This window comes from Epinephelus lanceolatus, chromosome 12, assembly GCF_041903045.1.
Source record: "Epinephelus lanceolatus isolate andai-2023 chromosome 12, ASM4190304v1, whole genome shotgun sequence".
NCBI classification, from domain to species: domain Eukaryota; kingdom Metazoa; phylum Chordata; class Actinopteri; order Perciformes; family Serranidae; genus Epinephelus; species Epinephelus lanceolatus.
The window spans coordinates 32,105,714-32,124,145 of NC_135745.1; the positions used below are offsets into that span (position 1 = coordinate 32,105,714).

Genomic DNA, 18,432 nt, shown 5'->3' on the forward strand with positions numbered 1-18,432 from the left:
ACAGCAGTAGACAAACCAAAGCTTTTGAACACTTACAACTCCTAAACTGAATGCTGGGGCGCTCAACCACAAATCACATTTTCCCTTTGATGCTGACATAGTAACGATCTTCCATTGCAAGCAAGCCATCGCAAGACACTGTAACAGCTTCAGCGCAAAAAACACTGATTTCAAATTTTCAAAACAAATGCACAAGCTAATTATTTTTACACATTTTTGAGTTGTAGCGATGCAGTGGATACGGTAACATTAGACATCAGCACATCCCACAGGGAAGCAACAGCTGACTGATCAACAGATAGTATGACCTCCACAGATTCAGCCTCCTGATAGGGGAAAAAGCTCACTACTGTACTGACACACTGAGAAAACATTTTACACCAGAGATTCAATTCGTTTCCTCAAACAATAGCAGCATTACACCAGCTGTAAGAAAATGATATGCAAAAGAAGAAGGAATGTCGGACTTTCCAAGATGACTTAACAAAATCTGATCTTGAAAAATGACCATATTATGTTTGTTTTTTTTGTCTTTGTTTTTTTTTTTTTTTTACATTTTTGCTATGGAAACTCAAGAAAGGCACCATCATGAACAAAGCACTCTGTCCTGTCTAACCTCAACAACTCCTCAGTGAAAAGAACATGCAGCAACTGACTCGTGTGTGTAACAAGTGAAGATGTAGGATGGAGTGACGGTGAGAATAATGAATGATCCCGCTGTTTGACCCTCAAGGTGATGACAATCGGCGCGACAAATGCGATGTGAGTGATGTAAAAGAAAAAAAGGAGACAACATGCAACGTGTGCTTCTGATGTGTCACAGGTTTGTATCCATTTTGGTTTCCTACAGACAGGAGCGAAAGGCTCATTCACCTGCTCGTGTGTCGGTGTATGTGTGTGTGTTTTCGAGCTGTAAGTGTGTTGAGAGGGTGTGACAGTGTTGATAGTGCAGGAGGAGCTGTGTTGTTTTAGAGCAGTGGTTCCAAACTGGTGGGTCACGGTCCAAAAGTGGGTCTCAGGTCTATTCATTATGGACCACAGGTTTATTAAAACACACTTAATTTGACGTAGCACAGAGCTTTTAGTTTGAAGTGCCGTTTCCTGCTGTAGAGAGAGTGACTAACGGACAGCTACTTGACAGAGACAGCAAACTAGCTCAACGACAAGGCCAAGCGCAAATATGACATTGAATATATTAAACTGTGTGGACCTTGAACTAATGACTAAGGAGAAAGCTGGACCCCGTGGCTGGACCAGTTGGGAACCACTGCTTTAGAGGGAATGTGTCTTTAAGAGCCTCTTTACACCTGGTATTAACAGCGTGATCAGATTACAAGTGGACAGCACCTAATATAAGTGTGAACGAACTCCAGAACAAAACTTGGGACGCATTTGACCACGTCTTTTGTAGTGTAAATGCTATTGTGTCCTGATGCGTCCCTGACAAAGATTACTCCATCAGTGCAGGACTAAGTGTTGTGTGACTGTGCATCATTTTGCCCTCTGGAAGGAGACATGTCGAATTCTGCTGACAGTGATAGCTCCAGCTGTACCGACACATCCGCTAACATGACTAGCGAGCAGTTAGTGTGCATGTAATGCCCGTGTGCAGGGCCCTTAAACCTTCTAGCGCAGGGGTCGGCAACCTTAAATATCAAAAGAGACATTTTTGGTCAAAATAAAACAAAACAAAAAACAGCCTATTCTAGTCTAAATCAGTCTATCAACATTACTAATAGGTCTAAGTGAGCATTCATTAATATGTTTTAGCTTAGAAGGCTACTCTGCAGTGATCTGTTGATGATTGCTTGGTACTTTAACTTTGTAGCATTGGCTGTGAAAGCAAACAAATCTGTCCATGCACTATTAAATTCTCTATTTTCCTACGAGACTTAGCTAGGGCGAAACAAGACTAGCCAGTATTGGCAAATTTTAGAGGAAAAAGGAACAAGGCCATAGACATGTGATGCACATTTTTGGTGACGAAATGTTAAGATACTTTTTTTTTCCTCGGTGTATAGGGTACACGTTTTTACCACTGGAGAATATGTGCATCACTTTAGGTCGACGACAATTATAAATGAAATGTTAAAAATTAGCCGATATTATTTTACATATAATTTTTTTTGTCAAAAGCACGGCGCAACTAGAGAGGGACTAAATAGCTGCAGCTTGCCTACCCCTGTTCCAGAGTACGTGACGTAGGCAGTAACGAAATCTAACACGAGTGGTCAGCTGCAGGCGCATATACACACACAGGTGTAAGTGGTGATGTGTCTCAGCTGTCCACTTGTGTTCAGATGACTGAAATGAACGTTAATACCAGGTGTAAACAGGCTGTTAGATTATGACTGGTTCTGTGTGTGTGTGTGTGTGTGTGTGTGTGTGTGTGTGTGTGTGTGTGTGTGTGTGTTATGGGTTGTGAGTCCAGAGTGTGACAGTGCGGTCAGCAGAGGACGAGAGGAAGGACAGGTCATTTGTGTGCCATCGACACTGGATCACCTTGTCGCCGTGCTCTCCCACCACGGTCTGAGGCAACTGCTTGGTCAGGTCACCTGGAAACACACAGAGGAAATGGAGCTCAGAGAAGCGGATTCAAAACCATGACACACCTTGAGACAAAGCCATGTTTCACATTTGAAAAACAGAATAGTCAGAATTTGTCCTGGATTGTTCCCATGTGGCCGACATGACAGCAGATCTATAAATATTTTAATGTCAGCGGATGGAAAAGCCCTGAGGGGAAACACCGCCGTCTATGTGTAAAGAAAAAGGCAGTGGGAGTGAGAGGGACAATAAATCTGGCACACGTTAAATAAAGTGCTGAACTCCACAGTGTACTGATAATCTTTCTACAGAACTGCTGACTCCACCTTTAAACAGACTCCACTTTCCATCATTTTTATTTTTATAGACGTTACACACTGAGGGAAGATAGTCTAAATCTTCTCGCTAATGGTCTCGTTTGCTTATATCGGTCATATAGAGGCGTCAGTGTTAAATCGAGGCTGTTCTATAACCTTGTAGCTGCTTTGATACGTCAGCAGATGAGATGAGACGTACCTTGGAGGTTGGTGACTATGACCTTTGTGTCATAGGAGCCGGTGAGCAGGTAGTGCGCTCCAGGGGAGAACCTGACGGATCGCACATCACTGGAGTGCGGCCGGTACACCTGGACGATTCGTCCTCCTCTGATGTCATACAGCATGCATGCACTGTCCTCCTGTCCTGTTGCTAGGAGACGGCCACTAGGATCTACTGCTACTGAGGCAACAGGACTGCCTGTGGAGTAAATAGAAAATGGGGTGTAGCTGTGTAAACCAGTACATGATTACCAGTAAAATCCTCCTGCACTAACTGGGAGAATCAGTATTTTCCTATGGAGAGCATCAGCACCTATTATGGAAGATTTCAACGTTGGGTGGAGTTGTTTGATCCAAAGATGGAGGTGAAACCTGTAACACACAGGAAGTGAGTCATACCTGAGCCATGGAAAGCAGTTCCCACCACTCGGACACAGCTGGGCACCCTGAGGTCCCAGAAACGCACCGTCTTGTCTTGAGAGCCAGAAGCAATCATCCAGCCTCCCCACGTATACAGAGACAGGATGTGACCTGAAAAGTGACACAAAAATCACACGTCACACACGTGTTAGTTGCGATCCTTCTCTCTCCACTTCATGTTCTGAGCTCAGACAGACAGACGGACGGGTGAATGAGACAGTCAGTGCACCTGTGTGTCCACTGAGGGCGTGCAGACCCTGTCCTCTCTGACAGTCAGTAGTGTAGATGTTACAGTCTCCAGCTCCGGCGCTTATCAAGATGGCTCCTCCACTTTCGGGACCCTCCATGAAGGCCAGGTCTCTGATGGTGCCGTCATGCATGCTGAACTCCAGGTCTGGGCCTAATGGCACAGAGAGACAAACAAAAAGTAGACTGCTAGTGAGATGCTGATACTAACAGACACATGCCCTCATTTTAGCAAGGAAGTATCCCACTGCCTGTACCTGTGGCGTTGCACGTCTCCGCACTGAAAGGTAAAACTTTGACATATTTGTCGTTGGAGCCTGTGGCCAGCAGCTGTCCACAGTGGCTCCAGGCCACGCAGTAGATGGACCCTTTGTGGTGTTTGTTTCGTTTGAAGCGGACAACTGGCGGCTTTGTTGGACTTGAACCACTGAGGAGAGAAGGAAAAAGAAAGGAGAGAAGTGACAAATGGTAGAAGAGAAGATGAGCAAACCTCATCGTGTTCATCATTTGTTTTACATGGTATCTTCAGTGCTTTTCAACCTGGACTCTATTTTCCATGTGTTTGAGTCAAAGTGACGGGAACAAGAACAGGTTGCAGGGTCTTTCTCTTGATAGGAAGAGAAGTGAACGGACAACTGTTCCTCAAAGTTCTTGAGGTGACTGTCCATGTTACCTTGGGTCCAGTGTTTCTGGATAAGCACAGACACGTAGAGTTTTGGAGTTGGATCCCACAGCGTAGAGCGATCCGGACGGGTGAAAGGCGACAGCTCGGATAGCCTGAGTGTCTTCCAGAGAATGCACCGGCACAAACAGGCTTTTAGACTTGTCGCCCTGTCAACAGACCCACATATGAAAACATATCAGCGCACAGATTACATGTAATTAGCAGTGTAATCTACTTTGATCTTCTCTACTCTATGATATTTATACTGTCATGATGCCAGCGTGACATCAGGATATAATCATGTTATAATCTGCTTAGTCAAATGAGAAATTAGCATTACACTGTTTTGTCTTGTGCTGTGAGGAAAACAATTTTAAAATCAGATCTGAGAAGTTAAGAAAGTGCCATAAAACCGTTGTTCTGTTATAGTAATATCAGCTAACATGAGGGAAAATGAACAAGTCGTTGTTACTTGTGTGCATACCTACCTCTTTACTTCGGGACAAGGAGCCTGGAGAGTCACCTGGTTGACTTCCTTTTAGTTTCTGCTCACTGCCAAAAAACAAATACCGCAAATCATCAAATTCAATCCTGCAACAAACTCCGGTATAAAAACAAAAAAAGTGATATCCACAGTACCTCTGGGCGATGACAGGGGACTCATTTGGAGGCTGAACGGGGCGGCCCCCCACGGTGCGTTGTGGGGTGCTGCTGAGCACCCCTCCCCCTAGGGTTTTCTCTGGGGTCGCAGATGGAGGGTTGTTATTGTCCTCAGAGGTGGGCGGGTTCCCATTGCCATTGCACTGCTGGGTCAGAGACTTCATGTCCTCCCCTAAATTCTCCATCCCCACATTGAGCTCCTCCAGCTTCTGGATGGACCTGAGGAACACACATACTCATGAACTGTGTCTACAAATCTGTCTTTCTTTTGGCCTTTCAACTGGTGGCTGTAGTTCGGTAGAGAGAAAATAGTTCCTACATGAAACTGCTCTCAACAAGGTCTGTGGATTATCTTGAGTATCTGGGTCATGAGTTATAGAAAGAAACATTGCTGTTGAATTTTTCCAAATGCGCCACAGGCCAAGTGCCATCTAGTTCCATTATATTCAAAAGAAGGCAGACATCTCTACGGCTGATATCTCCAACACTAGCCAACTCACACCAAAAAAATCTAGACTGATAAACAGCACTACAGGTAAGAGGAGGAATATGTATTTTTGATTTTGGGGTGAAGTGTCCCTTTAAACTACAAAGGGCAGCAGACAAAAGAAAACTGAAGTAATGATGTAATTATGCAAAGCCACCCTTGTGAATAATGCAGAGGATACAGAGACAGGGAGAGGCTGGGGAAAAGGAGGAACTCTCACGGGACAAATCAAAGCAAAGTCTTTGTCCTGCTGAAAAAGCAAAAATGAACAAATTTCCATGTCGTTTCTGTCTCAGACTCGACACTAAATATACTCCTGTGGTGGTTTGGGAGCATGTTTCTGTTGGCACCATACATGTTTAGATGCTATTTTTGAGTGTAGTCTGAATCTAATTGTGTCTAAGTAATAAACACGAGATGACGGTCCCATGTGACGTGATGCAGCTGATCACCACAGATGGTGCAGTGTGGACGGAGGCGTGTTTTGGGGGAGGTGTGTGTGTCATACTAGGAGAAGCCACATGGGGCTCATCATTATCAGGGCCTTAACATGTCTACCTCTCCATGTCTGACAGCTGCTCCTCTATTGTTCCACGATATTAAAAGCCATGCTGTAATTAACAAGCTCAACTCAGGCGAGCTGCACCGACAGACTGAAGTTTGCCATATGACTTCTAACAGATGTTAGAGACGTGCACTACCCGTCTGACAGGGGAACATTTTAGACATCTCTGCCGTCTGTACCTGTTGAGGAACTTCTCTGTGAGGCTGTGCTGCATGTCGCTGGGTGGGGGCTCCTGCTGGACTCCTCCCTCCAGCAGCATCTGCTGGTACATTTGCCTCTGCTGCTGCTTCTGCTCCAGGTGCTGCTGCACGCGGAGACGCTGCCGATAGAACTCCTCGTACTTCTCTGTTGAGTCTCGAAGCTGAGGATCGAACATGATACCATTAAAGAAAATATACATGGAATTGGGCTCGGCGATATAACGACAGTGTACAATACATCGATATATTTTCAAGCACAATATAGATTTAGACACACACTGTTTATATCGATATATATCCAGCTGTGCTACTCCTCCGGGTGTGAGACTGTTTATGCAAAAGTGTTTTTAATAGTAAGGTTTTAGCAAAAATACATGTGTTTGGGAAGTGCTGAGCATACAACTGAATAAATGAGACTTGGATTATACTGCATGAGTTGTGTGAGAGTTTGTGAACAGTTTTTGGATTCTTTGTTCTCTGTAGAGGCGTGCGAGAAAAACAAAATTTTCTACACAAATTAAACACATACAAAGCACAGTATTCTCACACAGTGAAGCACGTTAACATCCGAAGATGGCCACTGCCAACTCCTATCAACACGATTCAAAGCCAGCATTGTGATGAGATGAACCCTACTCCGCCCTGTTCTTCTGTCAGCTCAGGTATTAGAGGAGGAAGGAGGGTGAGACCGATAGCTGAGGACAGGTCACTTCCCCTCTCTGTCCTCTCCTTCCTGTCCTGACAATCTGGTGGGAACAGATCTACTAAATGTTTCAGGAGGGGAGAGACTCACTGGCGCAGCGCCCGCTCTTGAAAACGGATGGAGGGGCAGAGAGGAAAACAAGAAAGAAAGGGTAGGAGTGTGATGGCGAGATCACAGAGGCCCCAAAGTCTGCTTCTGGTTCTGGACTCTGTGTGTCTCTAGGGTGACGGGGAAGGCAGTACAAAGCACCAACTTCACACAGCGCTGCACAAGGGGACCAGAATAGAAGGCATGAGACAGACAGAAATGGATACTGTGTTAACTCTGTGTTTACAAGCAACAGGAGGGCAAGAATGACTCATTCTTGTGGTTAAGCTCCTGGGTGCTTCAGCCACGTGTCTCTGCTGACCTAGAACTAAATCCACCTGGGCTTCCTTTTCTGTTTCTGCCCTGTCAGTCTCCTTTGTTACAGACTGGATACTTAAAACAAACGACCACAATCATTCATTATTAATATAGAAATGTATGCAGCAAGTTGCTCTAAATCTATTTAGATTATCTATATATCTCATCATCTTGTACCTGGTGCAATATTACTACTTTGTTAATGAAGAAAACTTAAAAACGTGATGACTCCAAGTTCTATAATTTCTTAGCAGATTATGAACTTTTGTTTGCAATTAACACCCAGGGCTTAAAATACCACATGCATAGGCATAGTAGTGCACGTAAAACTCGATCTGTACACATAATACTCAGCTCTACATCCACAGTTGCATGTAACTTGGTACAGAAAATTCGTCGTGCAGGGCTGCCATCTCCCACGCAGTGATCGTGAGACTTATGCAATTAATAATTTTCACACTCTATCATGCCACACGTCCATTTTTCTGACGCAGCGAAAAACAAATTAATAACATTGTGGCACAAAAAGAGGACACACTGACAGAGACAAGACAGGAGCAGCACAGTAGCACTGAGTAAAACCAACTCAAGCCAGCCGCCGCTTGGATTTGGATGAACATCTATTACTGCTGTTAAGGTACCGGTACTTGGACTGAATATGCGATGTCAGAAAAGAAGTCCTAAGATGATAAAAACAGTTTCCACATTCTGCTCAAACTGTTCCTATGACCATTAAAATGATTAAATAGTTTTACAGTTCAGGGAAAGTCAAAGTAAATTATACTGGAACACAATGAAAATGTCCTCATTTTTAAACTCTCATAAACTACAAACTACTACTATAAATGTTTTCCTTCAGAGGTTTGCAGAAATTTTTACTGTAATCCTGTTCAGGAAGACCCTGACCATGACTACGTAAAATTTGAAGTTTTTATACTGTACAATTTTTAAGGATATGAAAAGGAATGTCAGGCCAAATTACTTTAAAACACAGTGATGATTTTCCTCATATTTGAACGTTCATAAAAAAAGAACATTTTGCTGCAGTAGATGTTGGATTTCTTTTGACAAAGAAGGACAAATGGCACAAAATGGTGCAGTAAAAAAAAGAAGTGTTTTGTGAATGTAATTTCATGTACACAGAGAAAAGCATTTTGAGCCTTGACATCAGAGATGATGATATCCGTGCAAAGTGTAATTCACACTGAATCAAAAATATGTGCATCATGTTTGCCTGTTCAGATGTGAGCTATGACTCAGAGAAGGAGTCTGAATTGTGATTTATCAGTAGCCCAGGCTACAGCACAATAACTACCTTCCTCCAACACCAGCATGCAGCTGTCCTCTTTGCGTCACCTCCCCAGAGAGACACGCCTGACTGTTTGAAAAGATTTCCTCTGTCTATTCTTTAAATTAATGTGTGAACAATCTGTACACAGCCATTTCTGACGTGTACATAAAGTGGTGGGACATAATAAAAGCATTCACCACAAACATCTCTCATCCAGGCAGAGGACCGCTGAGCTAAATGAGCCTGAGCCTATCACTCTAAGCAGCCATGTCAGCCTTGTCAGTGACTAGACTGTAAAGCAGACTTGCCGGAGGACAATGACTCAGACACATACTGAAAACAATTAATGGGAACTGGCCTATATATAGAACCTCAGTGAAGGCAACACCCATTGATGAAAAAAACAAAACAATGCAAGGACGTAATTAAATCAAGTGCTTGTTCAGTGATGTGTGACATACAACAGGTCTAACAAGTTAAAAAGGTCAGCTATGCTCACCTCGTTCCTGTCAACAGAACCATCGGATGGTGCGTCCTCGCCCGGAGCTGAGGCAGGACGCAGATTCGGAGTGCCACCTGAACTCATCATCTTATCCACAGGTGTGTCTGTCCTCGACCTTTAAAGAGAAAACACACCAGAGCAACAGATTATTAGAGCAGTAGATAAGCTTTGGCATCTGTAAAAAACCTCAATGCTGAAACAAAAAAAGGTCACTCACGTCTCAGGGGATTCCTCAAAGATGCTGTGGCAGTCAGAGCTCTCCATCATGAGACTCCTGCTCAGGCTCTGCCCTCCTGCTCCAGGGTAGTGGAAGTTGGCAAACGAGTGGGACATGGGAGAGACCCCTTTACCCGGCACTACCTCCCCGCCACTTGCTCTCTTATCCTGGCCGGACAGCCCGTAAGACAACCCGTCCAACGCCGGGTTCAAGGAGCGTGACATGTAGGTATCAGCGGACTGGGGGCGCCGCAGCGGGGAGGAAGGGTATGGAGATAGTTTGCTGATGAGCGGGGTGAGGAGGTCAGCGTAGCCGGTCTTTGCGGGCTTGACCAAGCGGTCCACGTGGATGTTGAGCTGCTTCTGCTCGAAGGCGCAGGAGAAGACGGTGTGGGAGAGGTTCTGCATCCAGGAGAGCAGGGACAGGTCCAGGTCGTCGCAGCCGTTACCACACAGCATGTCGACACCCAGGAGGACCTCGCTTTCTGTGATCTCCTCGCCTGTTGCCTTGCTCTGCACAAAGACATCCAACAAATTACAGATGTCTCCAACACTCCGCAATTAACACCAAAACAATTTAGACTGATAAACAACACTACAGGTAGAGGAAGAGGGTGAACTGTCCCTTTAATCGTCTGCAAACATGACACCAACCCTTCTGTAAACTGGTTCAGACCTCAGTGTTTATGTTTGGTTTTAGTGGTTCAGACCTGGCAGAACTCCACGCAGCACTCATAGAGGACTCCTTTGAGCATCAGCTGGAAGAGTCGATCCCTACTGGCCTTGAATCCAGCCTCGCTCAGCTTCCTGTCGGCAGGGATGAACTCCGCTACCATGGTGCAGGCCTCCTCGAAACACTGCACCCTGGCCGTGCTCGGGTTCCAATCCTGCAGGACAGCAGCAGAGAAATAAGAGATCAGCATACATGTGCACAGTCTCAGCATGCTGCAAAAAAACGGACATATTTTATATAACTTGCCTTGAACTCTGCGTGGTTTGTGAGGCGAGGCAGTGTGAGGAGCAGACACAGTTTGCTGTAGTCATCTTTAGAGGGACAGAACTCCTCCAAGGCATGGAGACACTTAACTGCTTCCTGCATCGTGAACTCCAACTACAAAAAAAAAAAACATGAAATATGTTTCAGATTTTCATAGATGACTGAGTAGAATTTCTCCCTGAGCAGCAGAGGTAGAAAAACACGGTACTTTTAAAGAGAGTTTTGTCTCCAGCAGCACACCGGAGGCACAGCTAACTCTTAAATGTCATGAGACCGAAAAACAAAACACCAGCTTCAATAAAAATAGAAAAAAGAGGACAAAGCTTTGGGGTTATTCCTCAAATTTTATCCTGCACCACCCTGTAAAGTCGCTGCAAGCACACAATCAATGCCATATCACAGCAGCCAGTACACACCCATCAGCACACCAACACACTGATGTCCACAGATGTCCAAAGAAGTCTGAGCTAATCCAGTTAATAGGACACGATGGCTCTGGCACAGTGTCACGAGCTGCATTCAGAGCTCTGCCGTGGGACATCTGGCCCACAGCTAGGGCATGAATACAAAAGAAGAGATCTGAATATAAGCATGTGTGAATAAAACTGACTGTGTGTCAGATCTACTGATGTGTTTGATAATTTATTATCAGGGATGCACTGATTGTGGAATTCTGGGCTGTTAGCGATGGTTATAACAATTTGGCTGATAGCCAGTGCCGATACTGATGTTTTTTTATTGTTGATTGTGGTTTTTGTTGTCATTTACCCCCTGTTGTGTGTATATATTTATTAAACAACCTTTTATATGATCATGGGGCTGAACGTGGGCCTCTTTACAAAACAAAAATGAGCCTCTTAGGAAAGCCTTCCGATTCCCTGGGCCTCCTCTTCCGAATAATAATGATAAGAAAAAGACAAAAAAAAACAAAACATAAATAACCAACACAACATTTAGCCCACACACAACTGATGCAACACAACAGATAAGTACACTGACATCTGTGTTTGTAATCATACAAACACCTAGATTTGATTCTGAGTCGTCTAGCTTCTGCAAGCATTGATGACAAGATGGCCAAGATGATCAATGTCAATATAAATAATAATAATAATACATTGTATTTATGGGCGTCTCTCATGACACTCAAGGTCACCTAACTAAATAACAGCAGATTAAAAAGGTCAACAAGGTGAGGAATAAAGTAACATCAAAGAAATAACTAAATAATAAAACAGTAGTAACATAACAACAAATACATAGTGAGTCAGACTGAATAGGCTCTTTGAAAGAGATGAGTTTGAGGCGGGATTTGAAAGTGGAAAGACAGACGATGCTACGAATGTCCGGTGGGAGGGAGGCCCAGAGGCGGGGGGCAGAGTAGCTGAAGGCTCTAACACCCCATGGTGGTCGGGCGGGCTGGCGGGACAGTGAGGTGGACGGAAGAGGAAGACCTGAGGGGTCGTGAAAAATGCTGAAGACCCCTGCATGATCTTACTCCTCACCTTTAAGGCCGTCTACAACCTAGCTCTGCAGGGGTCTTCAACATTTTTCACGACCCCTTAGCTACATGAGAGATGGAGCAGGGACCCTCTACTACATATATTGTATAAAATGAGTTGTACATAAAACTGGTTAGATGTTACTAATATTATCTTGGATTCATATTGTGTGTGAAGAATCTTAAATCAAAACATAAATTAAATTACTAAAATTTGGTGGCCCCCCGTGCAGTAACTCTGAGGACCCTCTAGAGGTCGTGGACCCCCTGTTAAAGACTCAGGTCATTATGCATTTGTTTTGGGGACATTTCTGCAATTCATAAAGAATTACACCACAGAGAAACATTCAGTCATGTCCAGGTAAAGCTGCTGACAAGCCTCTAGGTGAATTTCATTCTCCAGCTACTATTTTTAAACCCCTCTGATCCCACATCGTCATCTTTTATGTGTCATTCAGTAACAAGATTTTGGATTGACATGTCATTACTGAGCTACAACCCCATAAAGCAAATACTCTGATTATAAGAAGATGCAACCTGCTTGTTCCCACAGATTAAACTGACAACAGTGGAGCAGAAAACATCTTACTTTTGGATTTCACCTGAATCAATTTGGATTTTTGTGCATATTTATGCACATCTTAATATACAAGTACATTTTTGTGTTGAGAAAAACCATACTAGTTTCCATTTCTTGCTATTACTGTTGCTACTGGGTCATCCATTCTTTCCACTGTGACAAAAACAGAGAGGGGCAGCAGATGGCCACACTTTTTTTGCCTTTTGACCAAATATTCTGTGGGCGGGAAAATCACAGGTGAACAGATAAATAATGACGGTTTACTCTAACATGGACAGTCGATGAAGTCGTATCAGAGGCGCACATAAACAGCTTAATCCGGATAAATCCTTGGCCGCAGCGAGGCCAATAGTCACGTCACTCCTTGCATGCAAATGCAGCCACTGCTGAGCACACACACATGCAACCTGCCTTCTCCTCTCTGCTCTCTGTCAAAGATCGTGAGGCTTACAGTTTCAAACTACACGAGCTGAACACTGTTTGCTTCTCGTCTTGCCTTTGAGATTGAGCCGACTTGTTTACTACCATGACAACCGGTGACAGTCACTGGGAGGACAAAGCAGCGCTGTTACAAAATCTATTCATCAGGATGAGAATTCAAGGCCGTGTTGTCACTTAGGAGGCTCAGAGAACACTATAAAAACACTGATTATTAGTACATTTACAAAGTTTAGTGACTCACATGCTGCGGCTCGTCTTCTGCAGACATGGCGTTATTTACACACAGAGCCTCCAGAAACTTCTGCTTCAGGATGATGTAACGAAACCTGTGGACACGACAGCTGATATTAGAAGACGTCACACTTAGAGAAGCAAGTGGTGATGCTGTTTGGGTCTAATTTAGCAGCTGTAGGCTACCCCAGCGTCAAGGAAGGATGCATGAACCTGAACATACCGACACACAGTGAACTCACCTTTTTCTGTCAAACTTATCCATGCACTCCAAAGGCTGAATAAACTGCAGGACCTCGTCCCATTGGCCATCAAGCACCAATTGCCTGAAACAGAATTGACCTTGTTGAATCTATGCCACCAAGAATTTAGGCAGTTCTGAAGGCAAAAGGGGGTCCAACTCAGTACTAGCAAGGTGTTCCTAATAAAGTGGCCAGGTAAGTGTATATAACTGAACATTTCCAGAATCTCTGACGCCCTATTTGCTGTAGTATTTTCTTAATAAAGGTGTACCACGACGAGGTGAGAAAAGCTTTTCACACTAGGTGAAATACCAAAATGTATTTAAGACTCATGCTGAGTAGAATTACAGACCACACACAGTTGGCTGGCTTTCAAGGGAGCACTCACCTCTCCAACAGCAGTGCAGTGTTACAGTATCCCAAATGAAAAAGGACACTATCAGAAACACTAAACTTATTATGACTGGGACAGTTGCCCGTTGTTTCTGCCTTATAGTAGGAACCTTTCTGGAGCTGCAACCTGAGACCACACCTGAGTTTATTTACCTGAGGAAGAGCATGTCGTCTGAGTAGAGCCCATTGATGACGCCACTCTCCTTCTCCAGGGCCAGCATGCTGATGTGCAGCTTCCTGGAGTTGAGAAAGTCCAGGATCACCTTGATGATCTCCACCTCCTTCACATTTATGGTTTCCTCCGCTGTCATGGTGACGACGGGCTGCAAATAACAAGGGCAAAGAAGCAAAAATACTAATTAAACTACACATGAAGAAGGCCTTTAAAATGCAGATGTTTAAAGGAACAGTGTGTAGAATTTAGTGGCATCTAGCGGGGAGGATTATAGATTGCAAACAGCTGGAACTTCTCCCATGTGCCGAGCATCAACTCCCATTCAGGATTCCTTCAGTGTTCATTGTTCAGGAGGTTTTTAGCAGAAGCTCTACCTCTCCAAAACAAATGGACCCAGTGATTATAACAGGTAACAACACCGGGACCAGTTTCACATTACAAATCAGTAGTTTTCCAACACTGTCCGGCTCATCTGTGACAAGCACCTTTTTCTGTGATAGCTTAAGATCCAGACATTCGGGAGGTTTTTTACTGAGAGCTGAATTATTCGCAGAGATCGCTTCCTCTCCCAGTGAGTCAAACCGGCAACAACACTGACTAAAGCAGTTTCATGTTACAAATCTGTGTTTTTCTGACACTGTTGTGGCCGATGCGAAAACACGAATTGCCCTTTCAAGAGCCAGCGTTTGGTTTGTCCATTCTGGGCTACTATAGAAACATGGCAGTGTACATGGTGGACTCCTTGAACAAGGACCAATGTAAGGTAAGGAAAACAAATTGATTATACACTAAAGAAAACATACTAATTATATTATATTTAATTTCTGCCAATATATCCCCCTAAATCCTGCACACTGGACCTTTAAGTGAAGCTGGTCTGGCAATGACTGGAAGACTGTGGTTAGACTGGAAAGCTCTTAAATATGCACGTGTGGAACTGAATGCAGTCAAAATGAAAAGTAGTAAACAGCCTCTAATGCATGTACAGTAATCTATCTATCAATAATTACACATCAGCAGCTCCAAAACTAGTTTTGCTTACATGTCCAGGAAGAAACAACAGAAGAGACTAAGCATCCAAATTAGGGATGCACGATAATATCGGCATGTCATCGGCCGATAATGGCTTTCAAGTGAACTATTGGAGTCAGTCAACATGCTGATAGTATCGGTATGTCATCGATATTGGCCAATACCAGCTTTAAAATGGACAATCAGAATCAGCCAACATGCTTTTTCTTAATTTGCACAATAAATAAATATCATATACCCTGAAAACCACTGTATTTCATGTATGTATCTGCTGGTGGGCCATCACGATAATCTCACATCACCTCTCAAACTCCTAAGGTGTACAACCTGACAGCCATGTAGCCTGTTATGATTTGCAACAAACTCTTGTTTGCATGTTAAATTTATCTTCAGGCTACACCTGGTCAGGTAACCTGGTGGTGGTACCCAGATGGACTGATCCTCTGAGATACTGCAGCTATATCAGCACTATCCAGGATCATACAACTGACTGTTTTAATATAATAGGAGTCCAGCTTTTTCTTAATCAGATGATCTAACAGTGGGAGAAGTGCCTGCAGCATGTTGGTCTTCAATCACATTCGTTCATTAGGATGTCACAGACAACAGAGGTAGATGAAACAAGACTTAGCTTGACAGGATGTACACCCCTCCACATGTGTTTACACAGGACAGAATAATCTCTTATATTATTGTCATGACAGTAACTAGCCTCTAATGGATGTACAGTTATCTGTCTATCAACAGTTACACATTAGCAGCTATAAAACTAGCCATGAAGCAGTTTTGCTTACATGTCCTGGCAGACACCAGCACTGCAGTCCTGCTAAGCTAGCATGAGAGATGGTTAGCTAATAACACTGGCACTAAGCCCCAAGTCAAACAGCATAAGAAGCTTAGGCTACTTGTTAGCTTTACATAGCTTCTGAATTTAACGACCGGATTACAGCGAAACCAACAAACAGCTAGTTACCGTTGGAGCTCAAGGAAAGCGGGCTAATTTAACCGTTGGTTGTCGGAGGAGGGGGCTGAGCAGCTAGCCAGGCCGAGGGGAGAGGAGGCATCATCCGCTAGTTAGCTCCACGGGCGGGGTGCGCACTGACAGCTCCCCCAACAACAACACAAATCTGCCTGCGTTTAAAGCTCACCTGTGTCTATAAATACATGAGGTGGAAGAAAACGGTCCCCACGGGTGTCTCCGCGCTGTTGACAGACGCTGTCACGACGAGTGCGGCTCGGTATTGTGAGTGGTGTTTGTCCTGCCCGGCTGGCTGTCCCTCCTCCTCCGTGTATGACTGTGTCCCCTCCCTGCTGGATGTGTCTCTGCCGCTCCGCTGCGGTCTGCTGCTGCTGCCCAGCCCTGCTGCTGCTGCTGCTGCCTGCTGCCTGCAGGAGCACCGCCTCCATCCAGCCCTCCACACTAAACTTCACCTCAGCTGCAGCAACAATATGATACATATATCAAATACATAGATATTGTGAGGGGAGATGGAAAATGAAACAGTGGCGTACATAGAGGTTGACATGGGGCCCTTTTCATCTTATCTGCAAAAGACTCTTCTGACTTTTCTGTGGAATAATGCATTCACTTAAATAAAAAACATTAAAGGTCCAGTGTGTAGGATATCTTCCTGAAACTTTTGTTTTAATTTTTCCTATTTATTTGGGATCAGTGGGATCTGTTAAAGGGATAGTGCACCCAAAAATGAAAATTCAGCCATTATCTACACCGCGCTCATGTGTGCGCTTGCGCGAGACCGTGAGACTTGGGCACCGGGTTCATGTGTGTTCACGTGAGCACGGTCCACAGAGAGGCAGTCAGAGCCAGAGGCTACAATGAGGCTAAAAACAGAGTTCAAATGAGGTTTTTCCAAACAACTTTTTATGTCGGGGCTTCAGGACACTTGGATCACTATGGACGAGCAGTATGGAGATATTCTGTGGTTTCAATTATGTGTTTTTGGATGTTTGAATCTGGGGCGCCATCAGCCTCCATTAGGTGGAGTTGTGTTGCTACCCCCTCTCCCCTGAGATCTCCGCAAGTGTTGTGAGGACTCTAAAACTTCACCTGAGCCTCCCTCGGCATAAGGGTGAGTAGATAATGGCTGAATTTTCATTTTTGGGTGCACTATCCCTTTAAGTATGAAAAATCAAGCATTAGCCCCTTTTCCACTGCAGGAACTTTTTTCATTACCCCGGGATTTTGAAAAACCTTGGCGTGTTTGCACCGAAATTACCACGGGGAAAAAACTTTCCCTTAAACCGAGACTGTCCCTGAAATAAGTACCTAGTAAAGATTCCCCTGAATTCTTTAGGGGTGGGGCTGAGTGCTGAAGAACGCTGATTGGTGGATTGGTGGAACACACACTTGCAGCTTTCCGCACCTTAATACCAGTGTGGCTGCAAACTTTATTTCATTTTTACAAGCTTAACATGTGTGTTTTGATCATTTGGAGAATGGAGCAAAAGAAGAGGAGTTACGAGAAGTGGACGAGGTCCAGGCTCTTTTGAGCGTATTTGCCGAGGAGAACGTTCAGTGGGACTTCAACCATTTATCCGAAGCGGGGTTGTGGAGGCAGCAGGCTAAGCAAAGTACTCCAGACGTCCCTCTGCCCAGCAACGTTTTCCAGCTCCTCCTGGGGGACCCCAAGGCGTTCCCAGGCCAGACGAGATATATAATCCTTCCAGCGTGTTCTGGGTCTTCCCTGGGGCCTCCGACCAGTGGGACGTGCCTGAAACACCTCTAACAGGAGGCACCCAGGAGGCATCCTGATCAGATGCCCGAACCATCTCAACTCACCCCTTTCCACGCGAAGGAGCAGCGGCTCTACTTCGAGCTCCCTCTGGGTGTCTGAGCTCCTTACCCTATCTCTAAGGCTTAACCTAATTTACACCAGGAGAACATGCAAACTCTACACAGCGTTTGAACCATGGTCACTGTGCTGTGCCGGACTGTTGTGGTGACGAGAGAGCTGAGCCAGAAGGCCAAGCTTTTGATTTACTGGTCCATCTACGACCCAACCCTCACCTATGGTCATGAGCTCTGGGTAGTGACTGAAAGAATGAGATCGCGGATACAAGTGGTTGAAATGAGTTTCCTTTGAAGGGTGGCTGGGTTTAGTCTTGGAAATAGGGTAAGGAGTTCGGAGTAGAGGTGCTGCAACTTCGCTTTGAAAAGGGCCAGTTGTTGTGGTTCAGGCATCTGATCAGGATGCCTCTGTTATTTTACAACATTATTGTCCAGCGTGTGACACCCTCTGCCCTTTGACCCTCACATCAGTTAAGAAGAAACTCCCCCCAGAAAAAAAACTGGGAAACAATGGAAGAACCCTCAGTTGTAATAAAATGACTATCTATAGAGTATCCAAATGACAAGAAACTACATCGCAGAATTAGAT

General features: G+C 44.6%; 1 protein-coding gene across 2 annotated transcripts; it reads right to left on the reverse strand.

Moving 5' to 3' along the window:
- Nucleotides 1–517: 517 nt before the first annotated feature.
- On the reverse strand, nt 518–16,443 carry wdr47a (WD repeat domain 47a). Of its 2 annotated transcripts, none has more exons than XM_033650269.2 (17): nt 16,183–16,443; nt 13,981–14,150; nt 13,435–13,518; nt 13,203–13,287; nt 10,422–10,553; nt 10,153–10,329; nt 9,444–9,955; nt 9,224–9,341; nt 6,305–6,486; nt 5,053–5,292; nt 4,902–4,965; nt 4,423–4,580; nt 4,007–4,176; nt 3,733–3,903; nt 3,483–3,614; nt 3,064–3,282; nt 518–2,555 (listed from the first exon to the last, which is right to left on the reverse strand). In XM_033650269.2, the coding sequence occupies exons 2-17, from the start codon at nt 14,136–14,138 to the stop codon at nt 2,413–2,415; spliced, it is 2,745 nt and encodes a 914-aa protein (XP_033506160.1). In that variant the 5' UTR covers nt 14,139–14,150; nt 16,183–16,443; the 3' UTR covers nt 518–2,412. The 2 variants fall into 2 exon arrangements, with proteins under 2 accessions (XP_033506160.1, XP_033506161.1); XM_033650270.2 differs by lacking the exon at nt 16,183–16,443 and adding an exon at nt 16,008–16,139.
- Between the last annotated feature and the right edge of the window lie 1,989 nt (nt 16,444–18,432).